Genomic DNA, 19,129 nt, shown 5'->3' with positions numbered 1-19,129 from the left:
CAGGATGAAGAATGTTACCTCATTAATTCTCACAGCATCCTGTCATAGAATCAGAGAACCAGCCAGGTTGGAAAAGACCTCCAACATCATCAAGTCCAGCCCTACCGTGGTCACTAGACCATGGCACTGTGCTAAGCTGTTGAATCTTACTCAGGTGTTTGAAGGAAGGTGAAAGTACTTTCACTGCCATGTCCAAAAAGGGACCTTTTCATGTGACAAGGTGTGCTGATTTCATTTTCCTTCAAGTTGTGCCTTTGGGTTAAATGTAAGGTGATAGAAAGAACTGCAGATCTTACTGGAGCATTTCATGTTGGTCTTTTTTCAAGATTCTTCAGAATGAACAGCTGGATGAAATCTCCCCAGTGGGCAATGAAGAAGTGTCAGCTGTCAGTCAAGCCTGGTTCACCACCAAGGAGGATAAGGATTCTCTAACCAATAAAGGTAGGAAGTTTCACATGCAGCTCTCCCATGCCTAAAAAGATCACCTATTCCCCATAGTGTCATAGAACCATCAAGGTTGGACAGACCTCTAAGGTCATTAAGTCCAACCCTTAACCTGTCACTGCTGGAACCCCCAAACCCTAACCCAGATCCTCCAGTGCCACATCAGACACCTCTGAAACACCTCCAGGGATGGTGACTGCACCACCTCCCTGGGCAATATCCCAGGGCCTCAACACCCTCACAGGGTGTCTCAGAGACAGATCAACTGACCACATACCACTGTGATCCAAAGGGGCATTTACAGTAGGAGTCGATGAGGGCACTGAATCTGGTAGTTCTAATTAAGAGATTAATAAATTCAGTAAGATATTTCTAACACAATATGCCAAGAGAAATGTGTGACAGTCCCTGTTAGCTGAACTTGTGATCTCTGTGGAGAAATGCCAGTTAAGTGGAGTTTGGCATGTGTTGCCTGAGCTTGTTTTATAGCAGTCTCCACCTGATAATGCTTTTTTTCCCAGACCTTGGGGAAAGTTATGATAATCTTAACACTGAAAATAGAAACACTGAAGTGCAGAATACACATCCTTTCCTAAAAGAGTTGGGTGTTGCAGATTATTCCATGTAGAGAGCTGCAGTGTCCCATTGTGTCAGTTCAGATCCTTGGATAGAGGTGTCAGTCACTGCTACAGCAATAGTTTATTGTTGTGTCTCTGTAGCTTTGGAGAAGAGGTTGAAGCCATCAGGCACAGGGAAGGAGTTCTCTCTCTCTGCTTCCAGTGGAATTAGTAATCATGCCTGTACTTTTCCTTCTAATTGGATTGGAGTAAACAGTCTCCTTGGTGTGTTCTGCCTCTCAGCTCGGGTCATTAGCAGGCTGAGAAGGAAGTACCCTGGTTTTCCTGAGCAGAGCTGGGCAGGTAGCCAGCACACACCAGTCTGGAAACTGGGTCACACCAGCATAACCTGGGCTAGGAGTGTACTACAGCCACGAGGGGGGAGAGAGTAATCTGTATATTAATTTGGGGTAGGAATGTTTTCATGGTTTGTTGCTAGACTTAAGGTGTGAAATGTTCTTTCTGAGTAGAGTTGGTTGAGTTTGCTGGTACAGCTTAGCTGCATTGTAGTTACCAAGGGCATAGGCAGAGAGGAAACTTTGTTTGTTTCTACTTATTTGCCACTTTGTTTGGGAAATAAAAGACTCTTCACAAGTCTTTATGTTGACTGTGACTCCTGAGCATTGTTCCCAGGGCAAAATGGTAAGCAGCTCATTGTCCACGTGGAGCCAGTGAGGAGTGCTGTCCCTCAGGGCTCAGTGCTGTCCCTCAGGGCTCAGTCCTGGGGCCAACACTGCTCAACATCTTTGTCAGTGACATGGACAGTGGATTGAGGCTCCCTCAGCAAGTTCTCTGTCCACACCAAGTGTGTGGGGCAGTCCCAGCTGGAGGGAAGGGATGGGACATCCAGAGGGACCTGGACAGGCTGGAGAGGTGGAACAATGCAAACCTCATGGAGTTCAACCAAATGCAGTGCAAGGTCCTACACCTGGGCCAGGGCAACCCCAGGCACAGCTCCAGGTTGGGTGGGGAAGGGATTGAGAGCAGCAATGAGGAGAGAGTCTTGGGGGTGATGGTGGGTGAGAAACTGCCCATGAGCTGCAGTGTGAGCTCAGCCCAGAGACCAACCCAGGCCTATGAAAACAGGGAGAGGGATGGGGATCAGCTTGTCAAAATAGCCTAGGGGAAGCAGTTACCTCTGTGGAAAGCACTTGCAGTGTGTAGCACTGCTCACACCCTGGGGAGTGTTAGGGCCTGTAAGAGAGCCCCAAGTCTTTGCCAGTTCCTCAGTGTGAGTGACATTTTTAGTCCCAACTTCTGGAATCGTTGGGGTGCATGGAAATTTCAGCTGTCAGTTTAGAGACAGAAATTTCCTAGCTGAGGCTGAAGAGAAATCCTGAAAATGGGAGAAACTCACGTTCTGGTGTTGAGAATGGGTGTTTGGAGAGGGATCTGACTCACACTGTTTGGACATCAGTTGGTGGTTGCTGTCAGTCGTGAGATAACATCTGATTAAAATTAATCTGAGTTGGCTGAAGTAGCTGAAATGACTCTTCACTAATTGCAGTGTGAGAGTTGTGTTTTCAGATACTTCTCGCTGCTTTTCTGGCTTTCACTTCAGCAATGGGTTTGTCCTTTCTATTTCCAGGCCACAAGTGGAAGCAGGGGATGTGGTCCAAGGAAGAAATCGACATTTTGATGAGTAACATTGAGCGTTATTTAAAGGTATGTGGCAGAGCATGGTGCTGGTAGCTGGGGTGGGGATGCAGTTCCTGCTAGAACCAACTCTCCTTAGTCCTTCCCAGAACATGCAGTAAATGATTCTGGTTCATTCGTTGTAGGAATGGTCATTAGCCATGTGAAATCCATAAGAAAGTTGTATCCATACACAGGGTTTAAGCCTGAATCTAACATTGCTTGTAACTGTACTGAGCACAGCCCATTCTGAGCCTCCTGACAGAACATTTTACATGGCTAACCCTCTGGCTCTGAATACACATTGATGACTCATGAAACCTTCAGTGAAGACAGAGGGGGAAAAAAAACTGCATTAGGAGTGGAGATAATTCTCCTTACTAAGCACTGAACACAACTTCCAGACTTCCCTGATGCCATGTCTGTGTTTACTACACTACCAGGGTGGCTCTGTTTGCTTTGTCCCCCTCAGTCCATCGGTGCCAGAGCTCAGGGTAAATGGGCCTGTGGTTAACACAGCAGGTCAGAGCTGTGGTAGGATTGCAGCTGAGAATATATAGTCTGGCTATCACAGTTTCACTGTCCTCCAGTTCTGGTGCAACAAATGCCCTGAATTTCGTGTGCATTGATGGAAAACTCTGCAGTATTAGGTGTAGGAAGTGTGTCTGCCCCCACGGAATCTCTGCCACGAAACCATTCGTAGGTGACACAATTTCTTCAATCCAGTGAAGCTTTTTCAAGCTAAATAGCTTCTCTGAGTTGCTGATAAATCCCTTGATTCATCCTTTTCCCATTTATCTGCTTTCTTGTACTGCTTGAAATAGTTTAAATACAGTGATTTTTAGCTTAAGGTGAATCATAGAATGATAGAATCAACCAGGTTGGAAAAGACCTTCAAGATCACCAAGTCCAACCCTACCATGGTCACTATTCCATGGCACTAAGTGCCACATCCAGTCTCAGCTTGAAAACCTCCAGGGATGGGGAATCCACCACCTCCCTGGGCAGCACATTCCAATGCCTGAGCACTCTCTCTGGAAAAAATCTCTTCCTAAGATCCAACCTAACCCTCCCCTGGCAGAGCTTGAGTCTGTGCCCTCTTGTCCTGCTGCTGGTTGCCTGGGAGCAGAGACCAACCCCCACCTGACTCCAACCTCCTGTCAGGGAGTTGCAGAGGGTGAGAAGGTCTCCCCTGAGCCTCCTCTTCTCCAGGCTGAACACCCCCAGCTCCCTCAGCCTCTCTTCATGGCACTTGTGCTCCAGTCCCTTCACCAGCCTCATTGCTCTTCTCTGGACCTGCTCCAGCCCCTCAATGTCCATCCTGAGCTGAGGGCCCAAAACAGAGCACAGTTAAACTAAATCTTTCTTTATATGCTTAACTCAGGGGGTTTTGTAGGGAATTGACTTTGAGTTTCCATCAGAACAAGAGGAGTTTAATGGGAGAAAGTCATTTAATTGAAGAAAGTTTAGTGGAAAGAAATTGCTTTCAGATAAGGAATATCTAAATGATGTAATGAATCACTGTAGCACTGTTGGACAACCTTCCCTTGCATGCCCCAGGCTAATTCCACCACAGAGCATGGTGGTCTACAGGATGGTTCAATTTTTGCTCTTAAAATACACATGGTACAGATGTTGTTCTTAAATGTGGATGGAAGTTAGAGCTTCTGTGTCTATACTTGCACTCCAGTGTTAGAAAACCCAACAAAACCTAGGGTTGAAGGGTTTGTATTCGAGAGAGGTAACCCATAAATACTTTTATTTGGGGCTGTAGTAGTTGTGACACACAGAAAGTTGCATGATGGCTTCAGTTCTTAAGTGTTCTGCTGCTTGATTTCTAGGAGAATTTATCTAAGGTGTTTTGTTTGTGGTTTGTTTTTGTTTTGTTTGTTTTCTAAATGCTTTTTCTAGGCCCGTGGAATAAAAGATGCCACTGAAATTATATTTGAAATGTCAAAAGATGAAAGAAAAGATTTCTACAGGACAATAGCTTGGGGTCTGAATCGGCCTCTCTTTGCTGTCTATAGAAGAGTTCTTCGCATGTATGATGACAGAAACCATGTTGGAAAGTATGAAACCTCTAATGCTGCATGGTTTGATTGGTATGAGTAGGGTCATGTGTTTGTGTTTGACATGTTTTGTGGGAGACAGAAGGTTCTAGCCAGACAGACCTAACTCTTCGAATCGTGTCACCTCTGCAGGATTCTGGTAGATGAACCTTGGCAACATAGACTCATAGAACCATCAGGGCTGGAGAGACCTCTAAGATCATCCAGTCCAACCCTTAACCTGCCACTGCTGGAACCCCCAAACCCTAAACCAGATCTGGGGCCATCCAGAAGGGATGTTGGATCTTAGTTGTTGAAGGGAGTTGAGAGCTGGAAATATCATCTCAGTGCTGACTTTATTTTTGTGATGGAAAGTCTCTCCTGATGGTGACTGAACTGGGACAGGGAGGCAGAAATAACTTTGGTTGAGAGACTAATGCACCAAATTTTATTGGTGTTCTTAGGAGTAATGAGGAATTTGTCTGACAAATGAGAGGGAAGTTAGAGCAGATAACCTTAGCAATGCACGAATGTGGAAAATGGCACTTGTTCCTCATGTTCTGTCCAGGCATTCAGTTAGTTCCTTACAGCTGAAATTCCTTAACCCCTTGATGTAGCTAAACATGTAACTGTGTGGTTAGTAAAAGGGAAATATTTCTGCTGTGTGCTTTCCAGTGTAAATAATGTCTTTTTGTTCACCTGCTGTTTAGGTATAGCCCTGAGGAAATTGAAAAGCTCAAAGAGTAAGTGTTGATTTTTAATAACAATGTGGCGTTCCCTTGTTTCTGTTTATATCTGAGTAGTTTTCACTGATTTTGTTGTATGAAATCACATGAAAGTTACAAGTAAATTTGACTGTTCCAATGCTATCAGCAAATAGTGGTCACTGAATTAATCTGAAGGGAAATGAAAGTACATTTGGATTGTTTATTTGATTATTTATTATATTTATTTCAAGGGTTTTATGTCTTGTATTCATTTGGACTATGATAGATCATAGAATCACCAAAGTGGGAGGAGACTAAGACCATCCAGTCCAATCCTTAACCTGTCCCTGCTGGAACCCCCAAACCCTAACCCAGATCCTCCAGTGCCACATCAGACACCTCTGAAACACCTCCAGGGATGGTGACTGCACCACCTCCCTGGGCAATATCCCAGTGCTGAACACCACAACAGGGAAAACATTTCTCCTCACATCCAATCTGACTCTGCCCTGGCTCAGCTCAAGGCCATTCCCTCTCTCCTCTCCCTCAGCCCTGGCAGGACACACATCCCACACCTCTCTCCAGCCCTGGCAGGAGTTGCAGAGAGCCAGGAGGTCACCCCTGAGCCTCTTCTCCAGGCTGAGCAGGACAGACAGGACAGTTGGGTATTAAGATTTTATCCAAGTGAGTGTCCTGTGATTTAGTTGACCCAAAAAGCTGCTAGAAACACACAGAGAGTATTGATCCTGAGAAAGATTTTATCCAAGTGAGTGTCCTGTGGTTTAGCTGACCCAAAAAGCTGCTAGGAACACACAGAGAGTATTGATCCTGAGGTATCAAAGTGAGTCCACATTCTATCTTTGAGCCTGTAAACTGCACATTGATCCTGGGTTTATTAGAGAGCATTTTAGTGCTCTCCTCAGTGGATGTGGTGCTAATGAGTGTGTTTGTTCTAGGCTGAGGGTGAAGCATGGCAATGACTGGGCCACGATCGGAGCTGCTCTGGGCAGAAGTGCCTCATCTGTCAAGGATCGGTGCAGGCTGATGAAGGATACCTGCAACACAGGTGAGGGGAGAGCTGCTGGCAGTACTGCCTGTTCTGCTTAGAATTCTGTCTCCTTGACCTTTGGCATTGGTGTTTGCAGAGGAATATGACCCTGAACGGAGGAACTCAGAGTGTGAGATCTGAGGGAGTTACAGGATGTATTTGGTGTACATTTATCCAGTTCCACTCAAAGATCAGCACATTCAGTTTGGTTTTTGCAGTCCATTATCCATCGTGTGTATATGCTACTGGAGCATATTTTATTGAGGTGGATTAAAAGGGACTTTCCCTTGTGTTTAGAGGTCATAGAATCATTGAGGTTGGAGGAGACCTTGAGTGCAACCATTAACCTGCCACTCTGCTGTAAAATCAGATGCACTTTAGAAGTAAAGTAGTGTATATTTTATAGTGTATATATTCAGATGAAAGGAAAATGTAGTCAGGCCTCCTGTTGTTAATGTGCACTCAATTGTTGCATGGTTAATTTACTGCAACTACAGCAATTCGGGTAGCTCAGACCAGTTAGCTTAGGTCAGTGTTATGTGTGGCAAGAGGAAGAGAAGAGAAAGAAATTTGGCAGCAGGACAGTGGAGCTGTGGATTTGTTAATCAAGAATGGGTGTAATATAATTGCTAGGAATTAAGGACAGTTAGGTCTTCTTCACAAGTGAGACCCTGTCCCAGGGTGCCCAGGGAGGCTGTGGCTGCCCCAACCCTGGCAGTGTTCACAGCCAGGTTGGATGAGCCTTGAGCAACCTGCTCTGGTGGGAGGTGTCCCTGCCCAGGGCAGGGCTTGGGGCTGGATCATCTCTGAGCTCCATTCCAACCCCAAAATTCTCTGCTTTGCACCTGGAATAAGATGTCAGGCACGGAAGGTTGGCATGAGTCGGAACGGAGGGCATGTGCTGCTGGTGAAGCTGGAGGGGTTTTCTCTCTCTTCCAGGGAAGTGGACGGAGAAGGAGGAGAAGAGGCTGGCAGAAGTGGTGCATGAGCTGACCAGCACAGAGCCAGGGGACATTGTGACCCAGGGGGTGTCGTGGGCTGCCGTGGCCGAGCGGGTCGGGACGCGCTCCGAGAAGCAGTGCCGCTCCAAATGGCTCAACTATCTCAACTGGAAGCAGAGTGGGGGCACCGAGTGGACCAAGGAGGACGAAATAAACCTGATCTTGAGGTTTGTTATCTCAGTTCTTGTGAAGGTGTGCAATCCCTGTTGCTCCAGGATTCCACCCGGGTCTGCTTCGCTGCTCGCTTAGACGCCGAGAGCTCTAGAAGCCTCCAGAAGTCACTGCTGTGTTTACAGTTCCCAGAGATTTGATTATTGAACGTCTATTTTTGTTCTTTGTTTTTTTAGTGAATGTTAGTGTTCGGGAAAGGTGTTCAGATTGAAAACCCTGGAGACTGAAGTCTTCTTTATTCCACAGAAAAGGTACAGCACAGGCAGCAAACCGTGCAAGCTTCCCACACGTTGCCCCACCGATGCGCTTCAACCCTTCACTGGAGGGGAGCTCAGTCTCCTTCAGTCCTTGGCCTCTCTGCTGAGAGGACCAACAAGGGGCAAGTGTGGTGGTGGTTTCTGTGATGTGGATGACTTGTCTACCAGGAGCTAAAGCAAGACTGCCAATTAATTTCATGTAGGCCACTAAACACTGATTGGATATCAGCTCCTCTGTGACTCCATTGGAGCCTGGGAGTAACTTTGGAACTCTTTAGCTCTCTCCAGGCCTCCTCCCACTTTGAATGCCTTTAACTCAGGCTGTTTAGCCAGTGGATTTTTGTGGTTGGGTGGGAATGCAAAGCCAACACATCCAGGAAATCTAAGGGTTATTTGCAGAGCAATATTCACTCATTTACTGAAGCTGTTTGACATGACCTCAGAATGAGGAACCTGATCCCACATTTCAGCACGTTCTGGTTATCACTCTTAATGTGTCTGTACAAGTGGTACCTGTTCTGGTGTGTCCAGATATCCTTCACTCATCCTGCAGGGTTGGTTTGGGGAGTTTGTTTCATTTTTCCCTTGGTTTTTTCCCTTTAGCTAGCAAGTGTTCAGTGCTATTGCTTGGTTTGTGAAGAGAACTTCTCTTAACTTCCACAAAAATACTTCCTCCTCTCACTGCTCATCTCTCTCCTTGATATGCTCCATGTTCAGATGACCTGGAGGCAGTTCAGAGATATTTATTGTATTCAAACAGATTCTGGTAGGATCCAATGTGTCTGTAACATCTGCCAAAATCATCTGAAGACTGTCCCTCACCTGGAGAGCCTGATGGGATTGACTTAGGAGTTTAATGCTGTAGTTAACTTACCTCCTTCGGCTAAGAAGGCTCTGAGAGGAGGCAAAAACCTGATGCTAAGGATGGATGAGTGTTACTTAGGAGAAAACAGAAGTAACTATCAGAACATGAAATTAATTCAGTGAAAGTTCAGAGGGAATCTCAGGAAGTATTTCCAGCCTTTCCTGCAGATGTTGTTTGGGGAATGATCTTCCCAAAAGAAAAGGTGCAAGTGCCACCATTTGGAATGCTTCACCATAGTCTGGTCTGAGTCCTAACGTGCAAGTCAATAAGGAGAATAATCCTGCATGCCAAGGAGATGGACTGGCTCAGCTAGCAGGTCTAGTCCATCTTCTGTTGTTTCTGACTCTGCTTGAGCTCTGGAGCCTTGGAATCCTTGTGTCCCTCCACGAGCTCTGGTGAGCTGGTCACTGTAGCATGTTACGTGTGACACCACTGGAGACCTTCCCAGTCTGCAGGGGAGTGTCTGACAGGGAAATGCCTTTGTGTCCTGCCAGGATAGCAGAACTGGAGGTGTCTGATGAGAATGACATCAACTGGGACCTGCTGGCCGAAGGATGGAGCAGTGTCCGCTCGCCCCAGTGGCTCCGCAGTAAATGGTGGACCATCAAAAGACAGATTGCCAACCACAAGGATGTGTCCTTCCCTGGTAATGTACTGTGTGCCCACTGCTCTCCTCAGGGCTCCCTTCACAGATGTCACTGAGGCTGCTTACAGCACTGCTGGCCAAGGAGCACTCTGCTCCTTGTCTGGCCCCTTGGGTCCTCTGGCTGGGTTGCTCCTGCCAGCAATCCTCAAGAGTTGCAGCCAAAACAAGCCAAGCTGATTTATGCAACTAAACAGGAGATTTTGTCAGCTCTAAAGTGAGGAGAGTGTGCATAAAGTGAGAGCATGTACATCACAGCTCAGCTGGCAGATCTCGTGTGCTGCTCTTTGGTCTGGAGGGCACTGACCTCTTCAGGTGGACCAGGATATGTAGCTGCAGCCTGACAGCATCAGCTCAGGTTGGATTGTAACCTTGGCGGTGTTAAAACATAATCTGTGCTGAGCCTTAGTGTGAGAAGGCAGATCTGCCACCAGCTGCAGTGAGGAGGAGGAGGAATCAGCAGTGTAAAGCTCCCCAAAAACATCTCACAGCGTTTTCTCCTTCTTGGTTGGAGAAACTGGTCCCTGAGCCAAAGAGTATTTCAGTCTCTGTGACCTTTAGTTCTCCTTTTCTCTGACTTGGGGAGAGGAAAAAAGAATCAGAGAGCTGAGTCATGTCCTAATTAATGAGAGGTGTAATTTAGTGGACACTTGTGCTGTGGCTGTGTTAGTCATGCCTGGAGGCTGCAGCTTGCAGGGCAGCCCTGTTAGGCTTCACCCCATGTTAACAGGCTCTTGTTGCATCAAATCCTGCACAGTAGAAATGCACCACTGAATCAACAGGCTCTGCTTCCTCTCCCCTGACAAAAGTTTAAGCAGTTTGCTGCACTGAGTGCTGGAAAACCTGAGGCCTCAGCTCTTGTATCCTGCTCTGCTGTCAGCTGCTCCCTCGGTGGGAGCGAAGCAGCCAGAGGGGAGGAAGGTGGGTGGTGTTGCTGGAGCAATGAGCCTCTTGGTGCACAGGTGCAGCACTGCAGCAGAGCCCCTGTCAGATTAGTTCTCTCCTGCTCCTGTTTCCACTGACACTTCTGTCAAGCTCCTGAACAAATCCGCTTCATGTTGGAGAAGATTGGAGGGTTTATTTCTGGTAGCAGCATTACACAACCAGTGATACTAGGGATTGATTGTGGCTTGGGGAGGAACCATACATCATTTCAGAGTTTCCAAGTTTTATGAGCTTGCTTTCTTCTTTTTATTGCCCGAGCATCCTAAAATTCCTAACTTCCATACAAATGTTCCAAATCAAGTTCACTGCAGTGGCTGAATATAACTGTGGTTTATGTATGTGCTAAATTTCTAGTTTCTACATGTCTATAAATCGTGCCAGTTCCAAATTCAGAAGGATTTTGGTTGCTTTCTTCCTTTTGGGTAAATCACACACAGCATTGCAAATATGCTCCTTCAACATGCTTTAGCATGAGTGTCTTTTCTCTCAGTGCTGATAAAGGGTCTTAAACAACTCCATGAGAACCAAAAAAACAACCCAGGGCACCAGCTGTCGGAGAGCAAACCTGGGGGTGGATTACCCAGCACCAACTCCAGCTCTGGGGTGCAGCACGTGCAGATCCGAGTGGCTCGTCTGGAGGAGAGCTCAGGCAGTGCCCCGAGCCCCATGGCAGCTCTGCAGATCCCAGTGCAGATCACCCACGTCTGTGAGTACCTCAGACCTGTCCCCTGGCCAAACCCAAAGCTTTCCTGTGGCCAGACAGTGAAGGAGGAGTGGGGGTGGCTTAAAGATTTGAGCCAGCAGTGTGCACAGGTGGCCAAGGAGATCAGATCTGCTCTGGGTGCAGTTCTTACTGCTGGATTTTGTACCTACCCTCACTGAGTTACTTCAGTCACCCAGGTGAGCCTGTGGTCCCCAGTACACACCATTTTGCTCCAGCTGTCATTTGTGAACCCTGTTAGGAGAATTTAGTGCTTTGGTCTTGCTGATTACCAAATTAGTTAGCCACAAACTGATTCTTCAGACTGTGACTCGATAGACATTTGATAAACAGTTTTCTGTTCATATTTTCATTGATTAACCTGTGTTAATCCATTTATTTAGTGCATCCTTCCCTCTGTGTGGTTTGTTTCCTCATTAGGGTGGCATACAACCCCAGCCCAGACCCTGTCCCACGTTGCCATACACCAGTGGCCTCAGACTTTGCACGAGGCCAGAGCTGTTGGGTTTGGATGAGCAGGCTGGATGTGCTGCTCTTCTGTGACCTGAAGTCCTGTCTGAACTGAACCCTCTAACAACTCTGGTGGCTTCACCTGCCCCTGCCTGCCTGACTACCCTATTTTCACATTATAGTCTGCTTCTCTGAGGAATTTCTGGCTGTGTAACCAAAGTGTTGTGTCTTCCCCAGTCCCACGAGAGCTGAACCTCTTAGCCACTTCAGCTGCATTTGATAGAAGGCTTAAGGTTTCCAAGGGGTGATTGCTGCAGGCTTTGTGGACACAGCTGGCTGGACAACTGACAGGCCACACTTTCCAGCTGTGTGCCAGGAAATCTGCAGCAGGAAACCTTGAGGATGCCACTACAACCATAAAAGCTTCCAAACTGGAGCTTGTGTCTTCATAAGAAACCAAAATGTTTCTGGTTTTGCAGCCACAGAGTCTGAGATGGCAAAGTTTCTGAAAGTTTCTGCCCTCATCTTGTAGGTCTTTTCCCCTTTGGGTATTTAGGAAATTACTGCACAATCCCAATTATTAATTTGCCTTCAGCTTCCTGGAGCTTGTGAGGTTTTGTAAGGGTAAATAGAAATGGTAATTATGGTTATAAATTTTGAGGTACAAGTTGTTTAGGCTTGGTGAGCTTGAAATATCTAATATATAAACTGTTTCCAAAGCTTCTCTTCATTGCTTTTAGAATTAATAATGGCACACTTGTCGTGAGAGTTCTTGCAGCTTTTATACACTGCACTCATAGCACACAGGGGAGGCAGATTCCTTGGGTTCATCCCTGGGAACACACTGTGGAGGGCAGAAAGGTTTAAAATATCCCCAAAAAAGAAAAATTGGTCCATGGGAAACACACCAATATGAAAGCTGACACCAGTTTAATCAGTCAGAGGGTATTGTTACACCAAAGCAGCAGAACCTCTTACAAATCTCAAGACCAAAAGTGATTAGATCACATCAGGTAACTCTATTTATCTGCTTTTCTCTCTGAGCACCAAACCCATCCTTTTTTCTCGTGCTCCTTTGGGCTGTGGAGAGCTCTCTTTGAATGGTGGTGTAGCTGGGGTACCAATTAGAGAACCTTGTCATTGGGATTGCAGCCAGTTCCCTTGTCCCTCTGGGGGAATTAGCAGTACCCTGCCATGTAGTCATTACAGTCTGTTGTGCTCTCTGCAGGGCTGAACCTTCTGCTTTACTTCCTTTCTCCATCTCTTTTCCCTTTTGCAGCCTCAACGGATTCCCCCACTGCTACTGTTGACTCTGAGACAATAACACTAAACAGTGGAACACTACAGACCTTTGAGATTCTTCCAGTAAGTAACAGAGAGCTGATATTTGTTCCTGGGGGGATTTTTAAGCCCAGCTCCTTGTTAGACTACAGAACTGTGCATGTCAAAAAAATCCTCAAGTGGAAAGAGGAATTTAAGAGATCCAGAACTTATTTCTATAAGTGTAATTCCTTAGGGCTGTGGAGTGAACTGTGAATTACAGTTAAATGCTTTAAGTCTGTCTTAATGCCTTGGTTTTACAAAGTTTTCCTTTGTGCTTGGGGGTTTTTTTCCTGACAAAAAGGAGCCAGAGGAAGGGCCCAGCAAGTAGATTGTCTCTGTTCCATTGTCCTGTCATTTCTGGCAATTTCTCTTGCATCTCAATGTAAAAATAAGCTGAGTTTGTTCCTTTCTGCCTACTGTTGTACAGCACAATACAAATTTGCCCTTAATACTTGCCTCGACAGCCTAAGGCTGTGGGTGAGTTCCTTTCTGCTTCTTGAGTGCAGTGCAGCACTCAGTGCAGAAGGGCATGGATTGGATTTGTCTGTCTGTTTTCCAGGAGAGTTAGTTAGGCTGATTCATGTACATCAGCGTGGCCTGGGAGCTGTGTCTGGGTATTAAACTTCTCTTGTCCTTTCTAGTCTTTCCATCTCCAGCCAACTGGAACACCAGGTACCTACTTACTGCAGACAAGCTCAAGCCAAGGTCTTCCTTTAACTCTGACAACTAGTCCCACCATGACCCTGACAGCTGCTGCTGCTCCTGCCTCCCCAGAACAGATCATAGTCCATGCCTTATCGGTATGTGCTCCGGGCACTGGGAACACTGGATTTGGGCAGTGGGAACACTGGGGTTTGGGCAGTGGGAACACTGGAGTTTGGGCAGTGAGAGCAATGGAGTCTGGGCAGGGGGAACGCTGGAGTTTGGGCAGTGGGAACACTGGAATTTGGGCACTGAGAACACTGGATTTGGGCACTGGGAACACTGGGGTTTGGGCAGTGAGAGCAGTGGAGTTTGGGCAGTGGGAACACTGGAGTTTGGGCAGTGAGAGCAATGGAGTCTGGGCAGGGGGAACACTGGGGTTTGGGCAGTGAGAGCAGTGGAGTTTGGGCAGTGGGAACACTGGAGTTTGGGCAGTGAGAGCAATGGAGTCTGGGCAGGGGGAACACTGGGGTTTGGGCAGTGAGAGCAGTGGAGTTTGGGCAGTGGGAACACTGGAGTTTGGGCAGTGAGCACAGTGGAGTGTGCTTAAAATCCTGAAATTTTGTAGGGGTTTTGTTGCTTCAAAACTTAACTTAGTGAGCAGGTTCTGACTGTGGCTGAACAGGATGTCTCCATCTCGTGGCTTTGTCCCCCAGCAAACCCAGATCCTAAGGTTTCCTCATGTTTTCAGTTACTCTCACAGATATTGGTGTTCACAAAACTTGTGTAGTAGTGATAGGTGTTGCTTTTTATTAGAGGGAGGGAAGGGGAGGCAAAGTGGAGGTTGAATCACAAAAGTGAGGCCAAATTCAGGGAGAACAAACCCTCTGGCCAGGTGATCCTCACCTGAACAGCTGCCTCTTTCTATAATATGTTTACTTTGTGTCTTCAAGAAGAGGTGACACCAAATTCAGTCTATGAATTCATGATTTAAGACTGGGAAAGGTCAACAGGTGATTTGGGCTGATGCGTGAAAACTAAAGTTAAATCTGCAGCGAGTCCTTTTTGCTTGTATTTGCTGAGAGGTGTGGTTAAATCTGCAGCGAGTCCTTTTTGCTGAGAGGTGTTAAGGAGATTGTGGGAGAGTCTCTGACACTTCTTTGCTTGTGTTTGTGTTTTTGCTGCTCCAGCCAGAGCATCTGCTGAACACGAGCGACAACGTGACCGTGCAGTGCCACACGCCGAGCGTCATCATCCGCACGGTGGCTGCCGAAGACATCTCCCCCCCTGGCCCTCAGACACAGCTCCCTGTGGACTCAGACATCCAGTCTGCTGAGCTGGCAGAGCCTCCAGACACCCTGGGAACAAACCCCTTCCCAGCTGACATCCACCAGCCCAAGCTGAGTGATGAGGAGCAGTCAGCCTACACTGAAGACGATGCTTCCAAATTCAGCAGCAGGAACAGGAGTGAACTGATGGATGGAGTCATGGTGAAAGCTGAGCAGGAGATTGCAGATGCCAACCTGAAACAGGAGGGGGATTCTCACTCTGATTTGCCCAGCACCTATGTTACTGAGGTAAGGGAGTGCATGGCATTGCCATTGTCCCCGTTTCTGCATGGAGAATGATTTCATTGCATCTTTGGCCTTCATGCTAAGCTGTTTGTGTGAAATATGTCAGTGATTTCGTGTGTATTAGTACCTGAAGGAACCTACAAGAAAGATGGAGAGAGACTATTCACAAGAGCATGTGGTGCCAGGACAAGGGGGAATGGCTCAAACTGAAGGAGAGCAGGTTTAGGTTAGACATGATGAAAGAATTCTTCCCTGTGAGGGTTCTGAGGCTCTGGCACATGTCACCCAGAGAACTGTGGCTGCTCCCTCCCTGGCAGTGTTCCAGGCCAGGCTGGATGGAGCTCTGAGCACCCTGGGCTGGTGGCAGGTGTCCCTGCCCAGGGCAGGAGGGTTGGAACTAGACGATCCGTAAGGTCCTTCCAACCCAAACCATCCTGTGATTCTCTGATTCTGTACCACAGTTCTACAAGTATTTGTTCAGATCCTCTGTCCTTGAGCTTCATTAGTGTGTTATGGGTGTGAAAGGAGCAGCATTTCATTGGTACTGAGGGTTCTGTTTGACTCACCTGGAGCACTGAACCCCTCAGGAGCTGTGAGTTGCTCCCTGTTTGGGGTGTGTGACAGTGGAAGGAGAGAATATCAGTGGCACTGATGACTGTTGCTTTAAACCAGGCTGTTAACTGTCCCACACACCTCCACAAGCAGAGAGATGCCAAGCAGGGGAGGTGTGAGGTCTGTAGCTTCTGCTTGATGAATCTAAAAACATACATCAAGGTGTGCACCAATTTCCATTTTTGAGGCTTTATATTAAGCACACAACTCCAGTTAAGTCTCTGTTACATTGGAATTTGAAATATTTAAGCTACTTCTCTCACTGGCCTCAGATTTATTCAGCTCCAACACCTGAGGTGCAGAATTGGGATTGTTCATACTAAATTCCTCCATCCTATGACAACAACTAAGCCACAGAAAGCAGAGATGCTAAAAGGAAGATAATGATTTGTAGTGGGTGGAAAATACCTCTTTCCTTCCAGGCTTGGTTGGGTTGGAATGTGGGAAGGGATGAGTAGAGTGAAATGTCCCATCCTGTTCTGAACTCTGTGCTCTAGAGTAGCTGCAATTTTGCTTTGTCAGTCCTGCAAATCCATTAGTGATAGGCTTTGGCTTTGAAAAGTTGATAACAGACACTGCATTATGCCCTTACAAAGGGAGGAGCTCTGTAGGTCTCTAGCTAATGCAAAGTGTTGGAGTCCTGACCTCACCTGAAGCTGGAGATTATTCTTCCATTTCCCTTAGTTGTGATGAGATTCTCAACAGCTGAGGCAAACCATCAGCTCCCTCAGGTTAAACCCTCAGCTTCTCCAGGTAGAGTGAATAAACTTTTAATACACACCTAGTTAGACTCTGCAGAAATTGCTTATGGCTAACAGGATACAAAACTAAACCTTTTTTCTACCCAGAAAACCAAACTGAGTTTGTAATTCTAATTTGCCTTACCACTCCTGGTCAGATTGGAGCTCAACATGTGTATTTAAACAACAGGAAATAGTGACCTGAGTGTGAGTGATTCTAGGTGAAAAGCTACTCTAGAAAAACAGGCCTGAATTCTGCTGTCAGTGCATGTTCCTTGCCTGGCACTGTAGGAGGGTTCCATTCCTCCTGCCTGGGAGAGGTGCCCGTTTGCCACAGTGGCTCCTGGAGTTTTTCACACCTCCTCGTGCCACTCTCAGGCTGTGCAGCACAGGGTCAGCTGTGCAGCCTGCAGGAGTCAGGGCAGGACACAGAGCCTGCCTGAGTGGGCACACCGTGGACCTGGGCCAGTGCCCTGAGCCTGCAGCACAGGGACTCACTGCTCCTCCTCAGCAGCACCAGGGAAAGGGGTTTCAGGCCGTGTCCTCTGCAGGAATATGGTGAAAGTATGAGAGGAAACAAATTTTCCTGAAAAAACAAGGTGGAGGAACATGAGGATTTTCTGTAACCTCTCCTGAACATCTCCTGCTCCCTCTGAACACAGTGATAAATCCGGGTACCCTCAGTTCTGTAAGGATTCCTGAAGCTGGGACAAACCTTGTGCATGTTGCTCACCAGGACTGGGATCAAGTGTCCCTGCTGGCTCTGGCAGTGTGGGATGTCTTGGCACTGCACTCACAGCACCTGGAGTGCTCCAGAGTGTGCTGGGACACGGAGTAAGGCACATGTCTCAGGGCCCGTGCAGCTCTGCAGGAGCCAGGGAAGAGGCAGCAGCTCAGGCAGAGCTGGAGGAGAGTGGGGATGTTGACAGCCTGTACCTGGAAGGAGTCAGTGTGTGCCAGTGTTCTGGTATCCTGTTGTCCAGCCAGCAAGGCACAGCAATGACATGGGTCTGTGGGGCTCTGTGCTCAGTGCCAGCTAAAACTTGGCAGCAGGAGTTGTGAAACTAAAGTATTCAGCTCAGGTGAAGTTGTGTTGGTGGAGCTGGTGAGTACTACCAAGGTCATGCTCAGTCTCTCCAAACATCCAGCAGAGCAAAAGCTTTAATTATTCCTCTTCACAGGGAAAGCATTTGACTTGCCCGAGAACACTGTGCCCCATTCACCTGGCAGGTGAGGGGCATTGCTGAGGATGTGGCTGAGCAGGGCTGTCTGTGCCCCCACTGCACTCTCATGTGCTGCTGTTGTGTGTTGTGCAGGATCTGGGTTCCCCAACGATAGAAGAACAAGTTCAGCCTTCAATAGATGATGAGACTGTGCTGATTGTTCCTTCTTCCCATGGTTTTATCCAGGCAACAGATGACATAGACAGCGAATCAGTCTTGCCCCTGACAACTCTGACAGGTAAGACACTGGAGCAGTGCATGGCACTTCTGGGTCCCTGCAGCCAACACTTCACAGATCTTTGCTTGCTCTCCCATAATTCTCCATGTCATTGTCATGAACTTTCAGTGATTTGGATCCCCAGCTGTTACAGTGGGAGACAGTCCCACTTCACCATGTGGGAAAAGCATTAGAACAGCAACTGCTTCACTGTTTGCTGAGCTGTTCCCACCACCCTTGAGCCTTGAGCCAGTCCAGGTTGGTTGGTAACTCTGCAATGTACATTGCTTCATGCCTGGGGCCTGGACAAAGCCTCTTTGTCCTCTGTGAGGGAGCAGAGACATCAGCAGTGCACTTGATGCCTCTCGTGATGAGGACTGGGCTCTTTGGGAGTGTTTGCTCAGCACTCACCTGGAAGGGCATGGCACACTGTGCCCTGCTTCCCACTGCCAGGAGTCATCTTGGCCAAGATTTATTCTCCCTTGCAGAGCCCCCAGAGGGTCAGCACTAGGCCTGGGACAGGAACACCTGCTGAATCCAACTGGTTGCATCCACATCAGTCATTGCTTACCTTCTGTAAAGATCCTCTGACCCACCTGGACGTGATCCTGTGCCATGCTCGAGCTGAACCAGCTTCAGCAAGGGCTTGGACTGGGTGATCTCCAGAGGTGCCTTCCCACCCCAACCTTTCTGTGAAACCACAAATTGCAGACTGCCCAGTTTGAGCAGCATTGCTTGAAACTGGCTGTAATTCCAGGCTTTGCTGTGTCCCCAGTGTGTTTTCTGCCCCGTTGCTGATGTGCTTTGTCTCCTGGCAGATCCCATCCTGCAGCACCACGGGGATGGCTCACACATCATTGGCTCCTCGCTGGGCAGTCCTGACTCAGAAGACTCCAAGGATGTTGAAGACCTAGTGAGCTGTCCCTGAGCAGCAGTAATCATGTCCATTTTCTAGTGCCCATGTTTGCATTGTGAAATTAGTTACGACCCTGTGCCACATTTCCAAAGAAAGCAGTCACAGTCTGTCTCTCCAAACAGAACCTTCCAGTCTGAAACGACTCTGGTGCACCTTCTCTGCTCAGGCTGTTTACCTCATCCACAAAGGGTTCCCAGGCAGAGGTCCCATGGCTCAGCCAAGGTGTTCCAGTTCCTAGAGAGCCTCTGTGGCAGTGCTCACTGCTGGGATCCACGTGCTCAGTTCTGCTCTGACTTGGTCCTGGTGTGCTGAGCTGCACACCTGGAAAAC

General features: G+C 47.6%; 1 protein-coding gene across 1 annotated transcript in view; it reads left to right on the top strand.

Moving 5' to 3' along the window:
- DMTF1 (cyclin D binding myb-like transcription factor 1) overlaps positions 1-18,811 on the top strand; it is a 21,304-nt gene extending 2,493 nt beyond the window's left edge. The window contains exons 4-16 of the mRNA XM_009082136.1: positions 327-441; positions 2,650-2,726; positions 4,608-4,765; positions 5,455-5,487; positions 6,408-6,517; positions 7,439-7,667; positions 9,288-9,439; positions 10,872-11,087; positions 12,832-12,917; positions 13,517-13,675; positions 14,708-15,094; positions 17,760-17,904; positions 18,702-18,811. Of these exons, the coding sequence (XP_009080384.1) occupies positions 327-441; positions 2,650-2,726; positions 4,608-4,765; positions 5,455-5,487; positions 6,408-6,517; positions 7,439-7,667; positions 9,288-9,439; positions 10,872-11,087; positions 12,832-12,917; positions 13,517-13,675; positions 14,708-15,094; positions 17,760-17,904; positions 18,702-18,811 (1,977 nt within the window). The remainder of the gene's footprint in view (positions 1-326; positions 442-2,649; positions 2,727-4,607; positions 4,766-5,454; positions 5,488-6,407; positions 6,518-7,438; positions 7,668-9,287; positions 9,440-10,871; positions 11,088-12,831; positions 12,918-13,516; positions 13,676-14,707; positions 15,095-17,759; positions 17,905-18,701) is intronic.
- Positions 18,812-19,129: the final 318 nt, after the last annotated feature.

This window comes from Acanthisitta chloris, unplaced genomic scaffold (genome assembly GCF_000695815.1).
Source record: "Acanthisitta chloris isolate BGI_N310 unplaced genomic scaffold, ASM69581v1 scaffold17959, whole genome shotgun sequence".
NCBI classification, from domain to species: Eukaryota; Metazoa; Chordata; class Aves; order Passeriformes; family Acanthisittidae; genus Acanthisitta; species Acanthisitta chloris.
Note: the sequence above shows the minus strand (reverse complement) of the source record. Positions and strands in the feature narration are given on the sequence as shown.